Source organism: Wyeomyia smithii, chromosome 3, assembly GCF_029784165.1.
Source record: "Wyeomyia smithii strain HCP4-BCI-WySm-NY-G18 chromosome 3, ASM2978416v1, whole genome shotgun sequence".
Lineage (NCBI taxonomy): Eukaryota > Metazoa > Arthropoda > Insecta > Diptera > Culicidae > Wyeomyia > Wyeomyia smithii.
Window position 1 is genome coordinate 60,514,813 of NC_073696.1, and position 20,007 is coordinate 60,534,819.

Below are 20,007 nucleotides of genomic sequence, written 5' to 3' on the forward strand. Positions count from 1 at the left end.
GCATCACAGAAGCGAAGTTAGTATGTCAACTTGCTGTGAAATTTTATCTGCAAATCGACAAAAAAGTCGTGAAGACTATCTTTATTTTAAACAATTTTTGAATAGTATTTTTAATTTATCTAATTCTGGTCTGTTAATGGTAATTTTCCCCGATTAATTTTTTCTTTGTTCTCGAGTATGGTCCCGAATAATTAAAAATACGCAGTGCTACAAAAATTACCATTTTCTTCTGCCTTGGCCTCTATGTATGATTTTTTAAAGTAGTTTGACACAAAAATAAATTTCCCCGAGTTTGGACCCATTTCACCTAAAGTGGCAAATTTTGAGAAATGAAAAGTTTCCGATGTTTTGTGGACGCCATTTTGTTTTAAAGCTAAGTATTGAAATTCTAAGAGTTTGTCCACATATTAGCACCTTCTAACCCATCTTTAAAAGAAACAGAACAAAAACTGAGCTTAAAACGGTGATTATGCGAAAATGGTTCTGATATGATTTTAGTATATTTCACAAAGCAAAATAATATCGAGTATTGCTGAGCATTAATGGGAATGCGCTAATATCTAGAAGTGGTAGTCAGATTTTATCTTATATTGAGTAAAAAAGTTTCAGGAATCGATTGGTAGGTGTCCGATCCACGTAAAATGTCAGCAACTTGTCAATTTTGCCCCAATTCCCCTATAATACTAAAAAAGGTTTATCTCGACGTTAGATTAACTTATTTGAAATCTGTTTAATGTAATATCAAGTGTGTAAGGGATATTCAAAGATACAATAACAATGTGTCTTCACATAATCCTCCCCCTTTTGCGGTGAGGGGGTCTCATTTTTGGCCAGGACCGGTCAAAACATAAAAATCTCGCTTCAGCTATGAGACAGAATCATCGCGTCTTTGATGAAGTTGATTGAAGTTGATTGAAATTGCTATAACGTCTTCAGCAAAGTTGTAGACAGTAATTTTTTGCTTGCAGAAAAAAAAAATAGGAATTTTTTTAGATTAGATTTAGATTAGGATTTTTTTTAGAAAAATAAAAAGTATAATTATAAATTAAATACAGTCATACCTCGATATAAGGCAACTTTATTTTTATTTTCGTTACGTTATATCGAGTTACGTTATATCGAAGCAAAAAAAAATTATTTTTAATTTATGCAAGAATGTTAATGGTTGCTCAAATATGCGCGAAACCCCATTTTCATCACCTATCAGTATTTTTAAACATTTCTTATGCCCATTTGGAAATATTTTCAGAAGCAAAAAAATTTTTTTTTTCAATTGATACACAGGATACTCAAAGATGCGTGAAAACCTATTTCCCATCACCTATCAGTAATTTTAAACCATTCTTATGCCCATTTAGGACAGTTTTCAACAAGCAAAAAAAATTTTTTAATTGATGTAAGACTGTTGACGGTTACTCAAAGATGCGCGAAAACCTATTTCCCATCACCTATCAGTATTTTTCAACCTTTCTTATGCCCATTTAGAGAAAATTTCAACAAGCAAAAAATTTTTTTTTCTAATTGATGCAAGACTGTGAATTGTTACTGAAAGATGCGTGAAAACCTAGTTTCCATCACCTATTAGTAGCTTGAAACCTTTTTTATGCCCATTTGGGTCCTCTGCTGTTCATTATTGTCATGAATGAACTCCCGGGTCTGCTTACTGACGTTTTCATACTAATATATGCGGATGATGTAAAGATTTTCATGCCAATACGATGCCCGAAAGATTGTGTGACGCTTCAGAACAATTTGTGCCGCTTTCTTGTTTTTTGTCAAATGTTTGGTCTAAACGTCAACGTCTCTAAATGTTGCGTAGTGTCATTTGGTCGTAAAACCAACAAAATCGCTTACGACTACAGCTTAGGTACATATGTAGATAAAAGAACGACCTGCCATTGTGACTTAGGTGTATAATTGGACAGCGAGTTAACCTTTAGAAGACACATCGAGAAGGTAGTGACGAAAGCAAACTCACAATTTGGTATGGTTAAACGTTTTGGCCGTGAACTGAATGATCCCTATACAATTGTTGCAATATACAACGGACTGGTCCGCACAAGGATTGAGTATGCTAGTGTGGTTTGGCGGCCGTACTATAATGTGCATGTTAACCGGATTGAACGAGTACAGAAAAAGTTTGTACGGTTTGCGCTGCGCAATCTTGGATGGAGAGACGAAATGCTTGACTATCGGTCTTTATGCATGCTAGTGGGAATCAATAGCCTTGGAGACCGTAGAATGCAGATCGACGTCCTATTTCTAAAGGATCTGGACTCAGGGAAATATAGTGCACCGTACTTATGCAGCCAATTGACGAGGTACGAAGGTAGAGCCGATCTAAGGAGGGTAAGGTCGTTCCACTTGTCGAACAGGGTTCAAAATTATGCCAGGAATGAGCCGTTATATAGAATGATAGCTGCCTACAATGATCTTTGGCCATATGTAAAACTGGAGATGTCAACGGAACAGTTGAAAACTAGCCTTAGGCAATATTTTAACAGTAATGTGTAATACCTTTTTTTTAAAGTCTGATAACGGGGAAATCCTATATATCAAGAAAGACCATTATTATTATAGTTGCTGTATCATTTATTCTCAATTTCAATACATTTTAAAGTTACGTTATATCGAGGTAAAAGTTACGTTATATCGAGTTGAATTTTGAAATTTGGCTTAAGAACAAAATGGCGTCCAAAAAACTTCGAAAATTTCCTACTTCAAAAACTCAAAATGGCGCCATTGTTGCCCCTTAACGTGAAATGGGTCCAAGCTCGGGGCAACTTATTCTTACATCAAACTACATCAAGAAAATTTACATAGAAGCCAAGGTAAAAAAATGTTTACACCGTGTTATTATTCCACCAAAACTATCATCTTTTTCAAGTGAAAAAAAGTTTGAAACCTGTTCTGTTTTATTGGATGATATTTGTTTAATACTAATTATAATAGCTCTGTAGTAGTTGAAATCTTAATATATATTAACAGGGCTCTATATTTTCGAAACATAATAAAGGAAGTGAATATTTCGCGCAATCATTCGATTCGAACAGTTTCATGATCAGATTTGATCATGAGTTTCTTTTCCGTCTAGTGTTCATCGCGTCGTTTCAAATGAAACTGATGGCTGTCTAAATTGACGGAGTGGCGCATACTATAACACTTTCCCTTCCTTGAGCGTATCATTTGAAAGTAGTACCACATCAAGTCATTTGATGATAGTTTTCTCACACCAATGGCAATTGCATCCAATAAATACGTCACGCAATCCAATCAATCTCCGATATTTTTTTCTCTGTTTTTCTGTGGTGTAAGCGTCCTCTATTTCATATCGTCACAACTTTCTTTTCTCTCTCTTTCCTTTATATGCGTGAAGTACTGTATGGTGTTCAGTGCTCATTATCATTTTCAATTGATAATCATAAGGTGAGAGTGACGCTGTTAATTTACGCTTTCAATTTTAAATCATCTCTTTCCTTTTCAATCCCTTCAGCTGTCAAAATCAAAGCAAGAGAGATCGAGTAGTTTTCATTTGACTCACAAAGGGCTCGAAAATGAAACAAATGTTTTTCAATTAAAAACGACGGGTCACAGCGTTACTATGATCTGATAATTATCAATTGAAAATGACTTTGTCAAGCACTGCATATTAGATACAATAAGATTCCGGTTTCCTGATAAAATTACTAACGTATCAAAGAATTTCGATGTACGTTGGTTGAATTTGGATACAATTTTTCACAAAGTTAAAAGAATATTGAGAGTTGGATTGGACGTTCTACGTACCTAAAATCTATCTTTGAAGATGTTGCTCGACGTATGATAACTAAGTCGAAACATTTTTGAATCACGTCTCGTTTTTGAAGAGCTTGTTAACACGCTATGCAGAAAAAAATATTGATAAGTACAAATATTTTCTAAGCCAAAATGGATTGTTTGATCAGTGTGACGTCTTCGGCAAAATTGTAGAAAATAATTTTGTCTTTCTGAAAAAAAAACTTGCACTCTGAAAAAACACTTATTTCTTGAAATTCAATTTATTTTTATAAAATACTACAAGAGATTAGCTGAAAATTGGAAAGAATAAAATGAAGCCGGAACGTTAGGTTGGATTGCTATAACGTCTTCAGCAAAGTTGTAGACAGTAATTTTTTGCTTGCAGAAAAAAAAATTAGGATTTTTTTTAGATTAGATTTAGATTAGGATTTTTTTTAGAAAAATAAAAAGTATAATTATAAATTAAATACAGTCATACCTCGATATAAGGCAACTTTATTTTTATTTTCGTTACGTTATATCGAGTTACGTTATATCGAAGCAAAAAAAAAATTATTTTTAATTTATGCAAGAATGTTAAATATAGTGCACCGTACTTATGCAGCCAATTGACGAGGTACGAAGGTAGAGCCGATCTAAGGAGGGTAAGGTCGTTCCACTTGTCGAACAGGGTTCAAAATTATGCCAGGAATGAGCCGTTATATATAATGATAGCTGCCTACAATGATCTTTGGCCATATGTAAAACTGGAGATGTCAACGGAACAGTTGAAAACTAGCCTTAGGCAATATTTTAACAGTAATGTGTAATACCTTTTTTTTAAAGTCTGATAACGGGGAAATCCTATATATCAAGAAAGACCATTATTATAGTTGCTGTATCATTTATTCTCAATTTCAATACATTTTAAAGTTACGTTATATCGAGGTAAAAGTTACGTTATATCGAGGTTGTCTTATATCGAGGTATGACTGTATCTAAAAAAAACTCACTTATTATTACTCTGAATTTTTTGCTTCAAAAACTACACTTTTAAGCTAGCCGAAAATAATGTACTGAGCTCGGAGAAATAAAACACAAAAGAATTAAAATTGGCCAAAGGAAACTAATTTTGTAATTCAAAATTTTTATAGAATATTTTTTCGAAAGGACATAATTCTTATCTACATCTTGGACGGACATCATACCGATCAAACAAACCGTTTGTAGGTTAAAAATATGTTTAATCATTAATAGGCATTCGGCGCGGGAATTCAAAACACATTAGAGTGTCACACGATAAAAGTCCATGTGATGTATTTTTTTGTAAGATTTGGACCACTGCGACCATTGTGTTGATCTTTCGTGGTATCATGTGATGTATAGGGGAACTGCTTTACTATTCATCTCAGCTGATATCTTCATCTCATACAACATGAAAACACAATTGAAAACTGGAAAAAACGCATATTTTTTAACTAACACAATCTGCTTATCCATGAAATGGATTCTTCTTAGTTCACTTTAGATTTCTCATAAAGTAGAATCCTCGAAAACTCACCTAAAAGCTTTAAATTTGATATTATAGTCGGCCATATGCACTTGAAAACTCATTTTATTCAATCACCTACCTCAGAAAACAAAATCCGGGCATTGTTCTATACGGCTACAACGGGACTCGTCCAGCAGCCAACCAAAGTTATTTTTTTCATCTCTAGCGGACCACTTTTTATTTTAATCACTAACCAAATTACTTCACTAAACTAAGAATACTTTAATCTTTGAAATGTTCATGTTCAAATTTCCAAAAACAAGCTTGAACTAGCAGAAATATATGAGATGAATTTATACAACTCCTGAATTTCAACTGTATGTATTTTCATCTGTTTTCACTGCGCCGAAGAAAATCAAAAGTTGCAAAATCAGTAATACGAAAAAATCATACTGAAAAAGTTGAATTATTCCGACATAATTGACAGAAATTGACAGCACTGCAGTGGTTACCTAGGTTGCCAATTTTGCACGTAAGCAACTACATCGGATATCTAGGTAACCTACTACGACGGGCTGCGGCTACGTTCATTCATAATAATGTGATTCATCCATGATTAACAGTATGATGAATATAGGGGCGTCGTGAGATGAATAATTGAGCAGTGATTCAAGTTTTGAGATGGATATGGAAGCGTTGTGAAAAATGGTTTGTTTTACAAAATCCAGGATCAATCTAGCTAAGTTTACTAAATATACAATTCTGAACGATTCCATAGGAACACGTGGGCGTATTTTGTTTATTTGTTCAATGATTCCGTGAAAATTTGGTGTTTAATCCGTGGATTTTTCGTGAATATCGGCTTAATGAGATAAATAATGGAGCAGTTCCCCTCTATATGCCAACATAAAACAATAACAAAAGATGCAAGCTCGGAAAGTCCGCAATTATGAATAGCGACTTGACTGACTGACATTTCACATGGTGTACCAGCAGTCCAATATATACAGTCAGTTTCTACGAGATTTTTGCCGCGGATTTTTCGCGTGGTTTGTTTACGCGGATTTTCGGTTTTTTTACGCGTTACTGCGTCAATTCAAAAAAAAAATACGCGGATTTTCGAATTAACGCGGGTTGGAAATCAAAAACGTTTAAGTGTTTTTTGAGTACAAGACAAAAATAAACCCCCTTTCCTCCGAAGGATTCTGAATGAACGTGAGAGAGAACAATTTTGTATACTGGTCGTAGAGCGTCTCGAGTTAACCCTTGCCACCAACGAAAAATAATTTTTTTTTTGTTTTACCAAGAATTTTTCTTATAATTTTTGCTTACCAAGGACTTCAAAGGGTACTTTGCAACACTTCGAGTTTACTGAAGCCGCTAGAGGTGTGCAATTTTAATTCGAGGATAATTTTCACATTTTATTTATGTTTTACTGAACTTGTGGTGGTTCCTAGCGCAGTTTCCACGGCCTTATAAAGGGTTAAATCCTTTCTTAGTGGTTTACTTTACGCGGTTTTTTTATTTGAGACGATCTTTTATGCGGACTTTCGAATTAGCCCAGTTTTTTGTACGAGGTACGTATCCTCCGCGTAAAAAAGCTGACTTTATATGCATTTTTTGCAATCGATGCAGACTAAACATATGGACAAAAATTTGGCAAATTAGATTTGATATTGCTTTCATTCTTGGAACTGAAATATATGTCATGAATGTTGCAAAAGACGATCCAGTATTGTGATTATTTAGAAAAATACTAGAAACCAAAGTTACGCTAAGTGCAGCTTTCCTTGAAATCTTAGATAACTACATTGGTCGTGAACATTTTAAAAAAATCCTCAAGTGACCAGAAATCTAAATCTGTTTTTTTTTTTGTATAATTCTGACTAGGGTTTGCAATATTTCCGGAAATTAATTTCCTGGGAAACGGGGATGAAAAATGTCATTTCCCGGGAATTCCTGGGATCCGGGAATAAAAAAAAAATCTTAACGAAAATCCAATTTAAAATAAAGTTGATGAATAAAAGGTAACGAAAAATCATTCAATATTTCACTATCAATTCGCATGAAAACGAATTTGAAAAAAAAACATTCGAGTTTACATAAAAACTTCGCGATTAATTTTTGTTTCGGATATTCGCAGAAGAGGAGGTTTCAGAGTCCGTTAAGCACAAATAATTTCCTTCTGTTAATCTTTGCCAAAGTCCACTGAATCACCGCTGGTGTTTGTATTCTAGGATCCTTCCAAATATTCGACTCCAGTCTTGTGGAATGTAGCAACTAGGAACTGAAGTGTCAAATTCTTTCAGTTTGTTGAAGAGTGAACTGAGTGTAAGGCAGGCATTAGACGAGGCAATTATTTACTATATTTGGTACGGACTTTTTCGGGCCAAACATTTCTTCGAGTAATATACATGCTGTACTTTTACACTACAGCGAATATTTGCTTAAAACTCTGTTTGCTTGATCTGTAGCAAAGCCTCGTCGCTTATTTTTTATTAAATATATTTGCTATGACAAAAAAAAAAGCGTAACAAATCTAGTTGGAGTTGGCGTCATTATTGATTAGGGAGTAGGATTCCGTGTAAGAATTTTGGTTAATGAACTAGAACGTCATTTCGCCATTCGGCGGTTTTCTGTAAAACACGGAGAGAAACCAGATTGAAACGATAGACTACTAAATAATCAGTTCAATACGACTCATAATAAGTCGACTGTATTTTGTAAATGTATGTTCTTTTTCAATTTCGGTTTACGGTTAGGTGTCTTGTATACGGGGGATAAGGACCGTGTAAAAAATCGCTTCTTTGAAAAATCGTAAAAATCTGTGTAAAAAACACCTTACTGTAGTCTGTTTTTGTCATATTCAGTTAGGTTTTTTACACAAAGGAGGAAACCGTATAAATAACGCAATAGGGTAATCGCTCCATTTTTCATCTCAACAGCTAGCTGCACCTATATTTATCTTATTTATCTCATTTTTCCATTCACCGTCAAATTTTTTCAAATTTTTGGAAGTAATTCTAGTAATTTACTTCTCGATTCTGTCAAGTGGTTGAAAGTTTTTCGTTGAAAAAAAGGTAAAATTTTACGATAAACTAATCAAAAAGGCGTGATGAGATGAATATAGGTACTGAGATGAATATAGGAGCGATTCCCCTATTTAAAAAAAACTCCTAGGAAAATCACATTAGGGTAATCGCTCCTATATTCATCTCAACACCTATACTCATCTCATCATTATTTGTTTGACTTACCGTCAAATTTTTCTATTTTTTTTTCGAAGTAAATGTAATTTCAATTTAACCTCTTGATTTAGTCGAGTGGTCAAAAGTTTTACTTTGGAAAAAATAGTGAAATCTGACGCTAAATTAGACAAATAAGAGCGATGAAACGAGTATAGGTGCTGAGATGAACATAGAAATGGTTCCACTATTTGAATAATCATCATAAAATCATCATACAGTACCGTATTTTATACTCGGAGAAGAAAAATTTAATTTTAAATTGTTTCAGTGGTTTATGGACCTTTCATCAGCGTCCACATGAACAATGAAGAAGCAAACTCGATGTTTTGACCTGAAGTTACTTGTAGCTTCTTCAGAGTTGTTGCAAACTTGTTCCCGAGACTTAAATTTGCCCACACTTTCTCAAAATGCCAGCTATGATTTGGAACACAACAGGCTGTTGAATAAACTGTATAATGACTAAACCAAATAACATCAAGATCGTAATTATTTTCGATTTTTCAATTGTTTCAGAACTGACTGAAAAAGGGTGATAGCTGCCTGGAAAACTCTGTTTTGTAACGCTTCAGTATTTATAGATAAATCCTTCAAAAGTGGAAAAAGACCTCTATTATGTCACTATTATCTGTGGAAAAGTCGAGTCAGACAATAAATAATGTAAATAAGTCGACGTTTTACTTTGCTTGAATGTCAACTATATTCCCAGCTACGCCATCTACACGGAATTAAAAGTGTGTACTGGAATCTGGTTTGTGGTAGTCATGTGGTCTTCACGCATTGCTTATCGATCGAGTTCAAGTTTAAATTGAACCAAAAAACCAAACGTTGGGCTTTGTTGACTGTGCTCATCATAATGGCCCATAAATCTACGAACAAAATCTTCTTTTCCAGAAAGCATTCGACAACTTCCAACACTAGTAAAAATCATCATTCGAACACTTCTTCGACATATAAAGTTTATATAAGTGAATAATTTCCGCCGTCCTCGGAATAGGGTCGATAATGCCCCTTTGACAGACAACTTCATTAAATCACACAACACCATCAGTACACTTTCGAGTTAGTTTAGCTTTTCGTTGGTCAAACATATGCATTAGAAAACTTATTTTTGTAGTAGCCCATTAAGTAGAGTTGCGCATTACATTTTTTGCAATTGTTCTATCGCAGAACAGATACCTAAATAAGGTTCCTTCTCGCTCTTTCTTTCACTCCTATTCTGTGCTGCCCACTTATTGTACGCCGTCCGGTTCCGTTTTCCAGGAGAAGGCGAAAAAGTTCTCGAAACTATAATTAATAACAAAATCTATTGTGCTGCTAAATAAATTCTTTAAGAAGTTGTTGAATAAAGCTTAGGTATAATGTAGAGTTAGTTGAATTAATGAAAAAAGGAGAGATTATTATAATTAATAGACTATGATGGAAATGCCGGTAAAAAAAAAACATTAGAATAATTAACAGAACAGCAAGTAAGTTTCGAATTTCAAGCAGTTGCTATCTTGAGTAAAGCGAACGTTTAAGATGCTCTACTTAAAAAGAAAATTCCAGTTACATTCAACCACTCTCCGGAACCCGAGGTAGGAATTAAATGAAACGGCTAGATTGGCTGACGAGTGATGTTTTGGATCCCGAGCATCGCGTTTGACCACTCAGCTTACAACCCACCACAGAATTTATTGTAGCCGACAACCTATCGAACTTTCGTTCCTTACTGCGATAAGCGTAAGATTTCAACGTTGAAAAACAAAATACAGATTGCAGAGATAGAACGATAAAAAATATACATACATAAGCCATAGTTACCCTCAACCGTAGAAAGCAAGAGAAAAAAAGATGAAGAAGCCTCTCCCCCCTGGTACCGTACCTGGCCCTGGTGACTTCGCCAAGCCCCATCCTGACCCGTTAGAATGCTCTAGCTAAAATGTTTGAAAGCTTTAAATAATTTAAGTCACGATTTCTGTGATCAACATCGATTGCTTTGGACGGTTTGTACTTCCACGATACCAAACGAAAGTAGATAAATCTCGAACCGGTCAATCGGCTGGGATCGGCGTTCATTCAGCCCGGGATCGCTTTTGGATCGACTTTTCAGCATATAGGAACCAATTCAAAATGTATAGACACTGGTTTTACGATCAAAAATGTGTAGTAATAGGAAAAACATGAAAATAAATTTTCATCAACTTAGTAATAAGACCTAGTATCATCAATCCAGCGCGAAGTATCTAAACCAATGCCAATTTGGTATGATAACTGAGAAAAAAACAAAAAACAACTCTTTTTTATTAACACCGTAGAAACCGTAAATGCTAAGCTAGTTGCAAGAACTAGACAAAACAAAGACTAATTATGGCTACATGTAGAAACGTGCAGAGCAAAACACATAAAAAACAGATCACGCCTACACGAACTCGCCATCGATCGATCAGGCTTTTTTAGATCAAATGGCAGAAAAAAAAAATCTTATACGAATATTTGGAAATGTTCCCAGATTCGATGGAGAACAGCAATCCTCCCACACGAGAAACGGTGTCCTTCGAAAAGCGTAGCTCGAAACCGCATTATTGCCGTCCGTCCATTTCCAAATATTAGTAAGAGAACTCAGCTTATTTGCTAACCAAAACCATAAGTGCTGGATAACTGCACGAAAAACATCACGAATGGATCCGAAGTGCAAGATAGCAAACTTTGTCATGATTGCAACAAAAAAATAGAACAGTAAAACGATACGCAAATAACGAATCACTCCGTATACCGGCTAATGGCACCCACACACCCGCTTTGATCGAAATCGACACGAATTTGACCTGACGGACAGAACTGCACCACATTTTCAAGAGAATAAAAGTAACGTTTTGAGAAGCAATCCAGTGGCTGTATATAGTGTAAAAATACTAACGTAAAATGTAATTAACCAAATTAGCGATCGAAGAGCAAAACGCGCTGCGTTTGTTTTCGTATGATTATAAGAATTATTTAGAATTGTTACTTTATTGACGAGTGATTTGCGTCACAGATCTCGTTCCGAGCAACACGAAACAGCAGATGGTAGTTGATTTAGTTAGATTTGCTCACTGTTTTTGAAAAAACTGAATTATAATGAAATAGTTATTAGTGAAACAATGCCCTGCTTGGAGATTATGCTCTCTAGCTTTTTTTGAGCATATTTTGATATTTCTGTCGTCAAACTTTTCATTATAAACAGAAGGTACCATAATTTGCGAATGCTTTCATTTCTCTGTCATCAAGAGATTTGAAAACTGAAGTATGTGAGCCAAAAATGGCATTTTTACGGATACAATATAAAATGTGGCATCCAGCAGGTTTTGCAGTGGAAAATGACTTTCAACATTGTTCATGTAGCGCCAAGCTACTATTATAATTTTATTGGCTATGTTCTAATAAAACAACTTGATTTTTGAAGTTTCATCTAAATTTTCTAGAAGATCTAAAACGTGCCAGTCTATGGACGCTATTAGAATTAGTCAAATCAAGTAATTGCATATTTCATCGCTAAAATAAAACAAACCATGCAAAGATTAAAAGTTTTAGAATTAAGATAAGAGTGCTAACAATGCTCTACTACGAGAAGCCTATTGTATTGATTTTACAATACTTTGGAATAAAAAATTATCGTGAAATTGATATTATTTCCAGTTCGACATTCATAGGACGGTCGCAATTACTAATCACATTCTCTACCACATTCAAAAAGATAGTAACACATGGAGAACTGTAAATAAGTCATCGCATAAACGTCACGTCATTTTATAGTAGATTCAAGCTAAAACTTCAAACACGCTCTGCGAAAAAAATCTCACCATCCACTTACGAGCAAAAAGTAGTTATGGGACACGCATGTTGCATTACAGAACCACAATCAATAAAAAAACGTAAAATGTTCCAATCAAAATAACCACGTTTAATATAGTCGTAAACATATTTGCATACAAAATCCATTGAGAAAAAAAAACTTTCAACATGAAACTATTGCACTTCCCAAAACATAGCTGAGTAAAGAAACGCAGCCGAAAAGAGCAAACAAATAATCGAAAAACTACACTAAACACACTGATAAACACCATCGGTGTACAGAGCGCGTAGATAAACAAGACAAAAATTTTAGATGCACGGTGGCTAAATGAAATAGGCAAGAATATGAGATAAAAAAGAGTACTATACGTGAAACGATACAGAAAAATGGTATTTTGGTTGTTCAATTATTATTGATCATGAAATCAAAGTTGTTGAATTATTACCTAACAACACACATTTTGCTACATGAAATAAGCAGATCACAGCGGAAGAAACAATGTAAACGAAACAGCAAAAAGAGATTAAGGTACTTCTCCGGTGGAATAAGATACTTGACGAAACCGGTCAATGCAATGCAATAACTTTTATCGTTTTTGACCGCTCGTCAGTAATAAAAACTGAAGTTTATTGGACATGAGATATTCGTCAACTCCACCATTCAGTGGATGCTTAGGAGAATCTTAAGAAAATTATTTTTACTATCGAAGGCATAAACACGAAAAATATTAATAAATTAAAAAATATTTTTGATTAAAAATTAGATGAATTAAAATAAGAGAATGACGGATATACGATCTCACACGATGACAAGCTAGGTTAGATGCTAGCGATATTAGTTTATTTTCAGCTACAGCTTCTCTTCGTTTTAGCCAATGCGAAATCGTTGATTGAATTGTCAGTTCATTAGTTTTGTTTACAAGTTTAAATGACACTACTAAAAATGGAAAAGTCCTGGGAATTCTAACCAATACAGCAAAACGTATCTGAAAACAAAACAAAACTAAATGCCGAAAATGGAAACTGTAGTATAATTAAACAAAGCAAAAAAAAATGAAATGAGAAACTAAAGATATTGTTATTATGTATAATGTTTGACCAATAAAAAGAGAACAGTTGATTTAACAAAAAAAAAAGATTTATGACACTTATCTTAGCTCCAGCAATGAATTAAGTTAAACTTACTTTCTTTTATTTTCTTTTGCAGAGAAAAGCTGAAAAAGTGATGTTTTTCGCAGTGCCTCGCGGTGTGACGACACATGTAAATAGATCATAAGGCTACGCTAACATTCACAAAATAACACAACAAACAATTCTTCACTTTCTACCCCATTCTCGTGCACAATAAGCAAATAAGTCAATCAATTCTCTTTTTATCTTGATACACGCACATTACTTATTTCCTACATTCAGTCGATAAAACTTTTGTCATTGCACGAAAAAAAAAACATCGTTCATCTGACAACCGAGATACTGTTGTTTTCGATTTACCGAAAGTAATAATTTAAGAAAAAACAATGATTTTCGACCATTTTTGTTTTAATGAAGTTAGTTTGCCTGAAAAAGAGCTGTTACCCTCTAATTTTCACCTATAATGGCAAGAATTTCGCAGTTGGTCAGGTTTCAAAATGCGATTCAGCACGGTCGAAATCGGATTTTCTTTCTAATATTAATAATCGTTGGTTTCAGTAATTTGAGATAATTGCGTTAGTACTACAGTCTGGTTCAAATAAAAATATTTCGAAATTTCCTAACAATGCGAGGGTTTTATCACCATACCCAAAAACTCCTATCAAAGGAATATTTAGAAAGAAATTTTCCCATTCCCCACCACGGAAACCAGTTTTGAAGAAATTAGGGTTTTTTTGCGCAAAAAGTTAACTAAATACCGCATCGTTTGTGTAAGGGTGTGTCATTCATCAGCCAGAGGTGGGCTTTTTAATCGTTTTTCACAAATTGAGAAAGGTGATACAGAGAAATAATCTTTTGCATATCTATAAAGGCAGGTTTGAACATGAGAGAAACAATTTATTAGAGAAAAAAACAAAACAAAGTGGTAGAATACAATTTCACGTGTTGCATTGGCGTGCACTATTAGAAAAAAACTATTTAAACAAAGATAATTAAAACACGTAACTTTTCCTTACAATTGAAAATCCAAATTAATCCACCTAGTGGTTAGGCCCTGCCTTTCTCATTCTAACTTATTATTTGTTAAAATAGATTTACACGAACAGTTAAATTTAAAAAAAAAATACACCTTGAAAATTTCTGCTGGATTTATTTTCCACTTTAAATAACGAATTTCTGGTAGCCAACAGCACAACCATACCGAACATTTAAAACATAACATTCACACACATATGAGCATTCAATAACACATACACATGCAAATACATTACGCGAAAAATCCAGATGACTATTCCTGGTTACCGGAACACATCCCAAAATGACCAAATTCTTCCTAATTTGGGTATTTCGATGGCGAAGATGACTTTCAGTTTCTAAAACCGCCTCAAGGGACCAAATATCATCCATTTTGAGTATTTCGGAAGCATTATACCCAGAGGCCAGAAATCAACTTGGGACGCCATTCTAAATTTCTAGATAGTAGCTTTCGATTTATGGAACACAACCTAAAAGGGACAAACATTACCCAATATTTTTCAGGAATGGTATAATGCTCGGAAGCAGGGATGAACTCGCTTCCGATTTCTGGAAAACATCCTAAAATTGTCAAACACAATCCAATGCAGGTATATCCACTCTTTGAGTTCTAGAATATTGATGTTATATACAAAGAAATATTTTGAATATGTTTGAGACTAATTTTGTTGAAATTGGTTGTGTAGTAGGGTGTCCCGAAAAAAATCGATGTTGAAAAGGTCAAAGTGCTCAGCTCTAAATTGAAAGATAATGTTATTTAAAGCATTTTTGTAGAACATTTCGACTTTCTAAAAAATTGTTTTCAGGTTGCCCAAACGTGATTTATGGAAAAATGACTTTTAAGCTACAAACCCATTCTTTTGCAGTTTTTTCAATTCTGTTCGATTTCTACATTTTTCCATATATTTTTTATTTTTGTGGAGTTTTGCATGGTTCGGTTCGGCATTGCATTCAGTTTTTTGACTCCCAGCGCCCATTGAACATCATAAAAAAATTAATTTTTCTAATAATTCTTAGATAAAACCCTTCAAAACATATAAAAAAATTCAAATCAAAAACTGAAGTATTCATTGCAAAGCGGGATTTACGACGAAAATTTACATGAAAAAAGATACTTGATATTTTATCGGGGAGCTGAGATATTGGCCTTTTTCTATGTGATGAAAAACTATGCATTTTAACAAAAAATGTTAAATAAATGTTTTATTTTGGGAGATAAAAAATAACAATGTTCAGAAAACAAATGTATTTTTAGATTGCTGATAACTTAGTAGAAGGTTTAAAAATTCGGAAAAATCTGCGAAAAAAGTTAGAACGAAAATTTTGATTTCTAGTGCCTTCTAATAGAAAACTCAATGTTGCACGTAATATGTAAGAGATAGAAACATGATGTCTTCGGTAAAGTTTCTTGTTTTAAGATAACCTAAAACTTTGTCGAAGACACCTTGCGTCTATTGGAGATATTGAGCTTTAATGGCGTTTTTGACAAAATGCATAGTTTTCCATCTCATGTATAAACGCCAATATCTCAGCCCCCCGATAAGATATCAAGGATCTTTTTTCATGTAAATTTTCGTCTTGAATTCCGCTTTGCAGTAAAAATTTCAGTTCTTGATCAAAAAAATTTTTTATTTGTATATATGGGTTTTATCTGAAATTTAGAAGAAAAATTCACTTTTTTGTGATGTTCAATGGGCTCTGTGAGTCAAATAATTGAACGCAATGCTGAACCAAACCATGCAAAATATTCAAAAACAACCCCACAAAAATAAAAAAAAATATATGGAAAAATTTAGGAATCGAACAGATTTGAAAAAAGTGCAGAAGAGTGGTTTTGTAGCTTTAAAACGTCATTTTTTCATCAATCACGTTTGGGCAACCTGAAAACGATTTTTTAGAAAGTCGAAATGTTCTACAAAAATGCTATTTATAACATTATCTTTCAATTTAGGTCTGAGCTCCTTGACTTTTTCAACATAGATTTTTTTGGGACAGCCTATTGTGTAGTTTCTGAGATAATGATTAATGAAGTTTCGTGATATCCACATTTTAAAACGTGAAGTGAGTGAGTTTGGTATAAGCTGCAGGCTTTGGTATAAGCTTTGCTTTTGTAACGTGATTTCGCATTTTTATAAATAACGGACAAAGTTACCAACCGATTACAATGAATTTCAGTAGCAATCTAAGGGACAACTAGACCTTTCGTTCGGGACTAATTTTGTGAAAATCGGTCCAGTCATCTCTGAGAAAAATTAATGAGTTTAAACAGCCTCTGGAAAACATTTCTTTACATAACTTTTGAACCATATGTTCAATCATTACGAAATTCATACGTTAAAATCGGTGCGTAGTTTCTGATGTTTCGTGATTTCACATTTTGATACATAACCCTTGAACTAAAAATCCGATTACAATGAAATTCAACCTATGGTGCAACAAGACCCTTCATTTGCAAATAATTTCATGAAAATCGGTCCAGCAATCTCTGAGAAAAGTGAGTGAGAAAAGGATAGAAGTCCTGGGACATGTGGAACCGAATCGAGCAACAATACTGCGTAGAGCCACCCGAATGTGGAGCGAATAAACTGAAACGGTTACTGCCTCTGTCCAACTCTTAAAGGAGAAAAGCGACGCCTGGAAGAGCAGGAGTGCGAAGAACTCGACGCGACGCACGAAACACGAAAATTGTACCAAACCTCAACGCATCCCGTAGAGGCTTTGTCCCACGTGCCGAATTGTGTAGGGATACGGATGGAGGAATTTTGACGGGCGATCGAAAGGTGACAGCAGCACTATTATGAGCACCTGAACGGTTTGCAAGCAGAAGACCACAACAGGAACGGAGGAGAACGTGATGTTGGGGATGCGATTCTGCAGCTCAAGAACAACAATCTGCCGGAAAGGGCGGCTTCGGAGCGAAACTTATATTTATGGGCCCCGACAAATCAACCAGCTCCCTGCATCGGCTGATCGTCAAGACCTGGGTGACAGAACAGCTACCGGAGGAGTGGAAAGAAGGGGTTATCTGCCCCATCTACAAGAAGGGCGCCAAACTAGACTACGACAACTATCGGGCGATCACAGTCCTGAATGCCGCCTAAAAAGTGTCCTTCCAGGTCATCTTTCGACACCTGTCACCATTAGTCAGCAGATTTGTAGGAAGTTACCAGGTCGGCTTCATGGAAGGACGGTCTTTGGCTAACCAAATTTTTACACTGCTGCGGATCTTCCGAAAGTGCCACGAGTTTATAGCTTATACACACCATCTTTCCGTCGACTTTGAAGCCGCATACCACACAATAAACCGACAAGAGCTATGGAGAATCCTTGACGAAAATGGCTTTCCGGGAAAGCTGACAAGACTGATCAAGGTTACGATGAAGAATGTGAAGTGTTGTGTGAGGATTTCGAGTGGAACGTCGGACTTCTTCGAGTCCCACAGGGGGCTTCAACAAGATGATGGTCTTTCCTGTCTAATGTTTATCGTCGTGCTGGAGGGTGTTATGAGACGGGCGGGGTTTTCAATAGATCAGGTCAATGACGTGGATATTGTCGGCAGAAAATTTGTGACGGTGGCAGACCAGTATATCCGATTGAAACGTGAAGCAGATTGGATCGGATTTAAGACTAAGGGGCCATCCACATACCACGTAGACAGATTTTTAACGATTTTGACCCCCCCTCCCCCTCCGTGGACAACTGCCCATATAAATTTTTAAAAAATTGTATGGATCGTGGACATTAGCCAAAAAAAAAATATGAAAAAGTTGGACCAGATCGGTGAATTTTCACTGATTGAATTAAACTAACTCATCAGAAACTCTAAATAAACCTACTTTTCTGGGAAGTCCGCGCAAATTCCGAAATCCGCGTAAAAAATACGAGTGAAAAAAGAATGTAGTGTCACAAATTAACCCTCGCAAGATTGAAAACCCTTATAAACGACAGAAAAACAATAGACCCCATTCTTAAATGACTTCTATAACCTTTCCTTGAACCGACTCGAACCTTTTCTAATAAAAAAAGTATCTAAATTTAGTAAAAGACAGTCGAGATCAAAGATGAAAATAATAAAGTAATGAGATTGGCCTTTACAAATGGAAGTTGATTGCATTTCCAAATTTTTCATGCATGTTATAACACGCATTTAAATATCTAAATTAAGAAACCAGAACCAGTTTGAGTTCAGCTGAAACTACTTTATAGCATTTACGAACAAAATGAATGCATCATTTTAAGTTTGACTGAAAATTATCAAACGCGTCCAAAAGATCAGAACAAAACAAAAATAGTCACAACTCAGCCCTGATACCTGAAAAATATTGGTGAAAGAAAAAATAAACCAGAGCGGAAATGGAATCAAACTTGCTGCTAGTGGTTTAAAAAACAGGAGTACCGTGAACTGAGGTGACTTCAATCACTTTTTTAATATATCTTAAATATTTTAGGAATATACTGAAGATAAAATTGTTTGATATTTTTAAAATGAGTACTGGCATGCATTAAGCAAGATCCAGTCATAACTTTAGTAGTTATGCAACAATTCTGCTGTTTCTAAATATGCTTAAAAAATTTTACATCAATCATCATTCCGGAGTGACTTGATAACTTCATTGTTTCGATAAATTTGGAGTGAAACTTTGCTGCTTTAACAAATATGAACAACCTAAAACGATTTCAATGAGTTTATAAATATGAGAAGCAATTTGGGGGCTATTCACAGTCTACGTGAGCAGTTTATCTAGGTGAATGTTCAAGATTCATACAAAATTTTTAGAATATGTCCATTGAAAGGAAAGGGGGTCCAAAATCACTAAAAACACCGATTGTTTGTATGCGATAAAAATCGCTCAAAATCCACTTTATTTTCAATTTATACTTTAGTATGCGAAACCCTATTTAAATAGTAGAAAATGCATGAATAGTAGCAATGTAGATCTATCTAACACAATCAGGAAAGATTACGACAAATCTCAAGTTCTACGCCCCTATTCGAAATTCTGGCTACGCCCATGTTTGTCACTCTCCAATTTTCAAATGTGGCAAAAACGGGCAAACAACAATCATGATGTCAAATTAATGTTAAAAGGTCAAATATTTGACCCTTGGTAAATACAGGCTTAACTAAATCAATCTTATTCGCGATTGATTCAATCGTCAGTACATAAGTTTTCAATAGCGTTCGCATTACGTTACCTTTGTTAGACCTCCTTTGTTCAGTCTGTTTACACACTTCTCACCACTCACGCTTATGGCTCACTAAACAGTGCTGCTAGATTGTTTTAATAGTTCGATATACAAACCTAATAATGTTGAAAATACTTTCACTATCAAATAGAAAGGATGTCATATCTTGTTTTGCATTTATTTTGTAATTTGATTTTCTTACTCAACAGTTATTAATGCTTTTAAAACGAAATAATGTGTGAATCCGAAACATTTTCGTGTTTAATTTCGATTACAATAGTTGGCAACCGGTCCCGGCTGATGGTCCCTTTCGAACGCGGTGATCACGTTTCTTCGCTCAGTGCGCTT

General features: G+C 34.8%; 1 protein-coding gene across 2 annotated transcripts in view; it reads left to right on the forward strand.

The window, feature by feature from the left end:
• The window catches only part of LOC129729934 (uncharacterized), an 83,989-nt gene extending 69,926 nt beyond the window's left edge, over nucleotides 1-14,063 (forward strand). Inside the window, exon 9 of one of the 2 annotated variants that reach the window (XM_055688863.1) lies at nucleotides 13,514-14,063. In XM_055688863.1, the coding sequence (XP_055544838.1) occupies nucleotides 13,514-13,532 (19 nt within the window). In that variant the 3' untranslated portion in view covers nucleotides 13,533-14,063. Of the gene's footprint in view, nucleotides 1-9,756; nucleotides 10,310-13,513 lie in introns of those variants that run through there. The other variant, XM_055688862.1, reaches the window with a different exon arrangement.
• The last annotated feature ends 5,944 nt before the right edge of the window (nucleotides 14,064-20,007 follow it).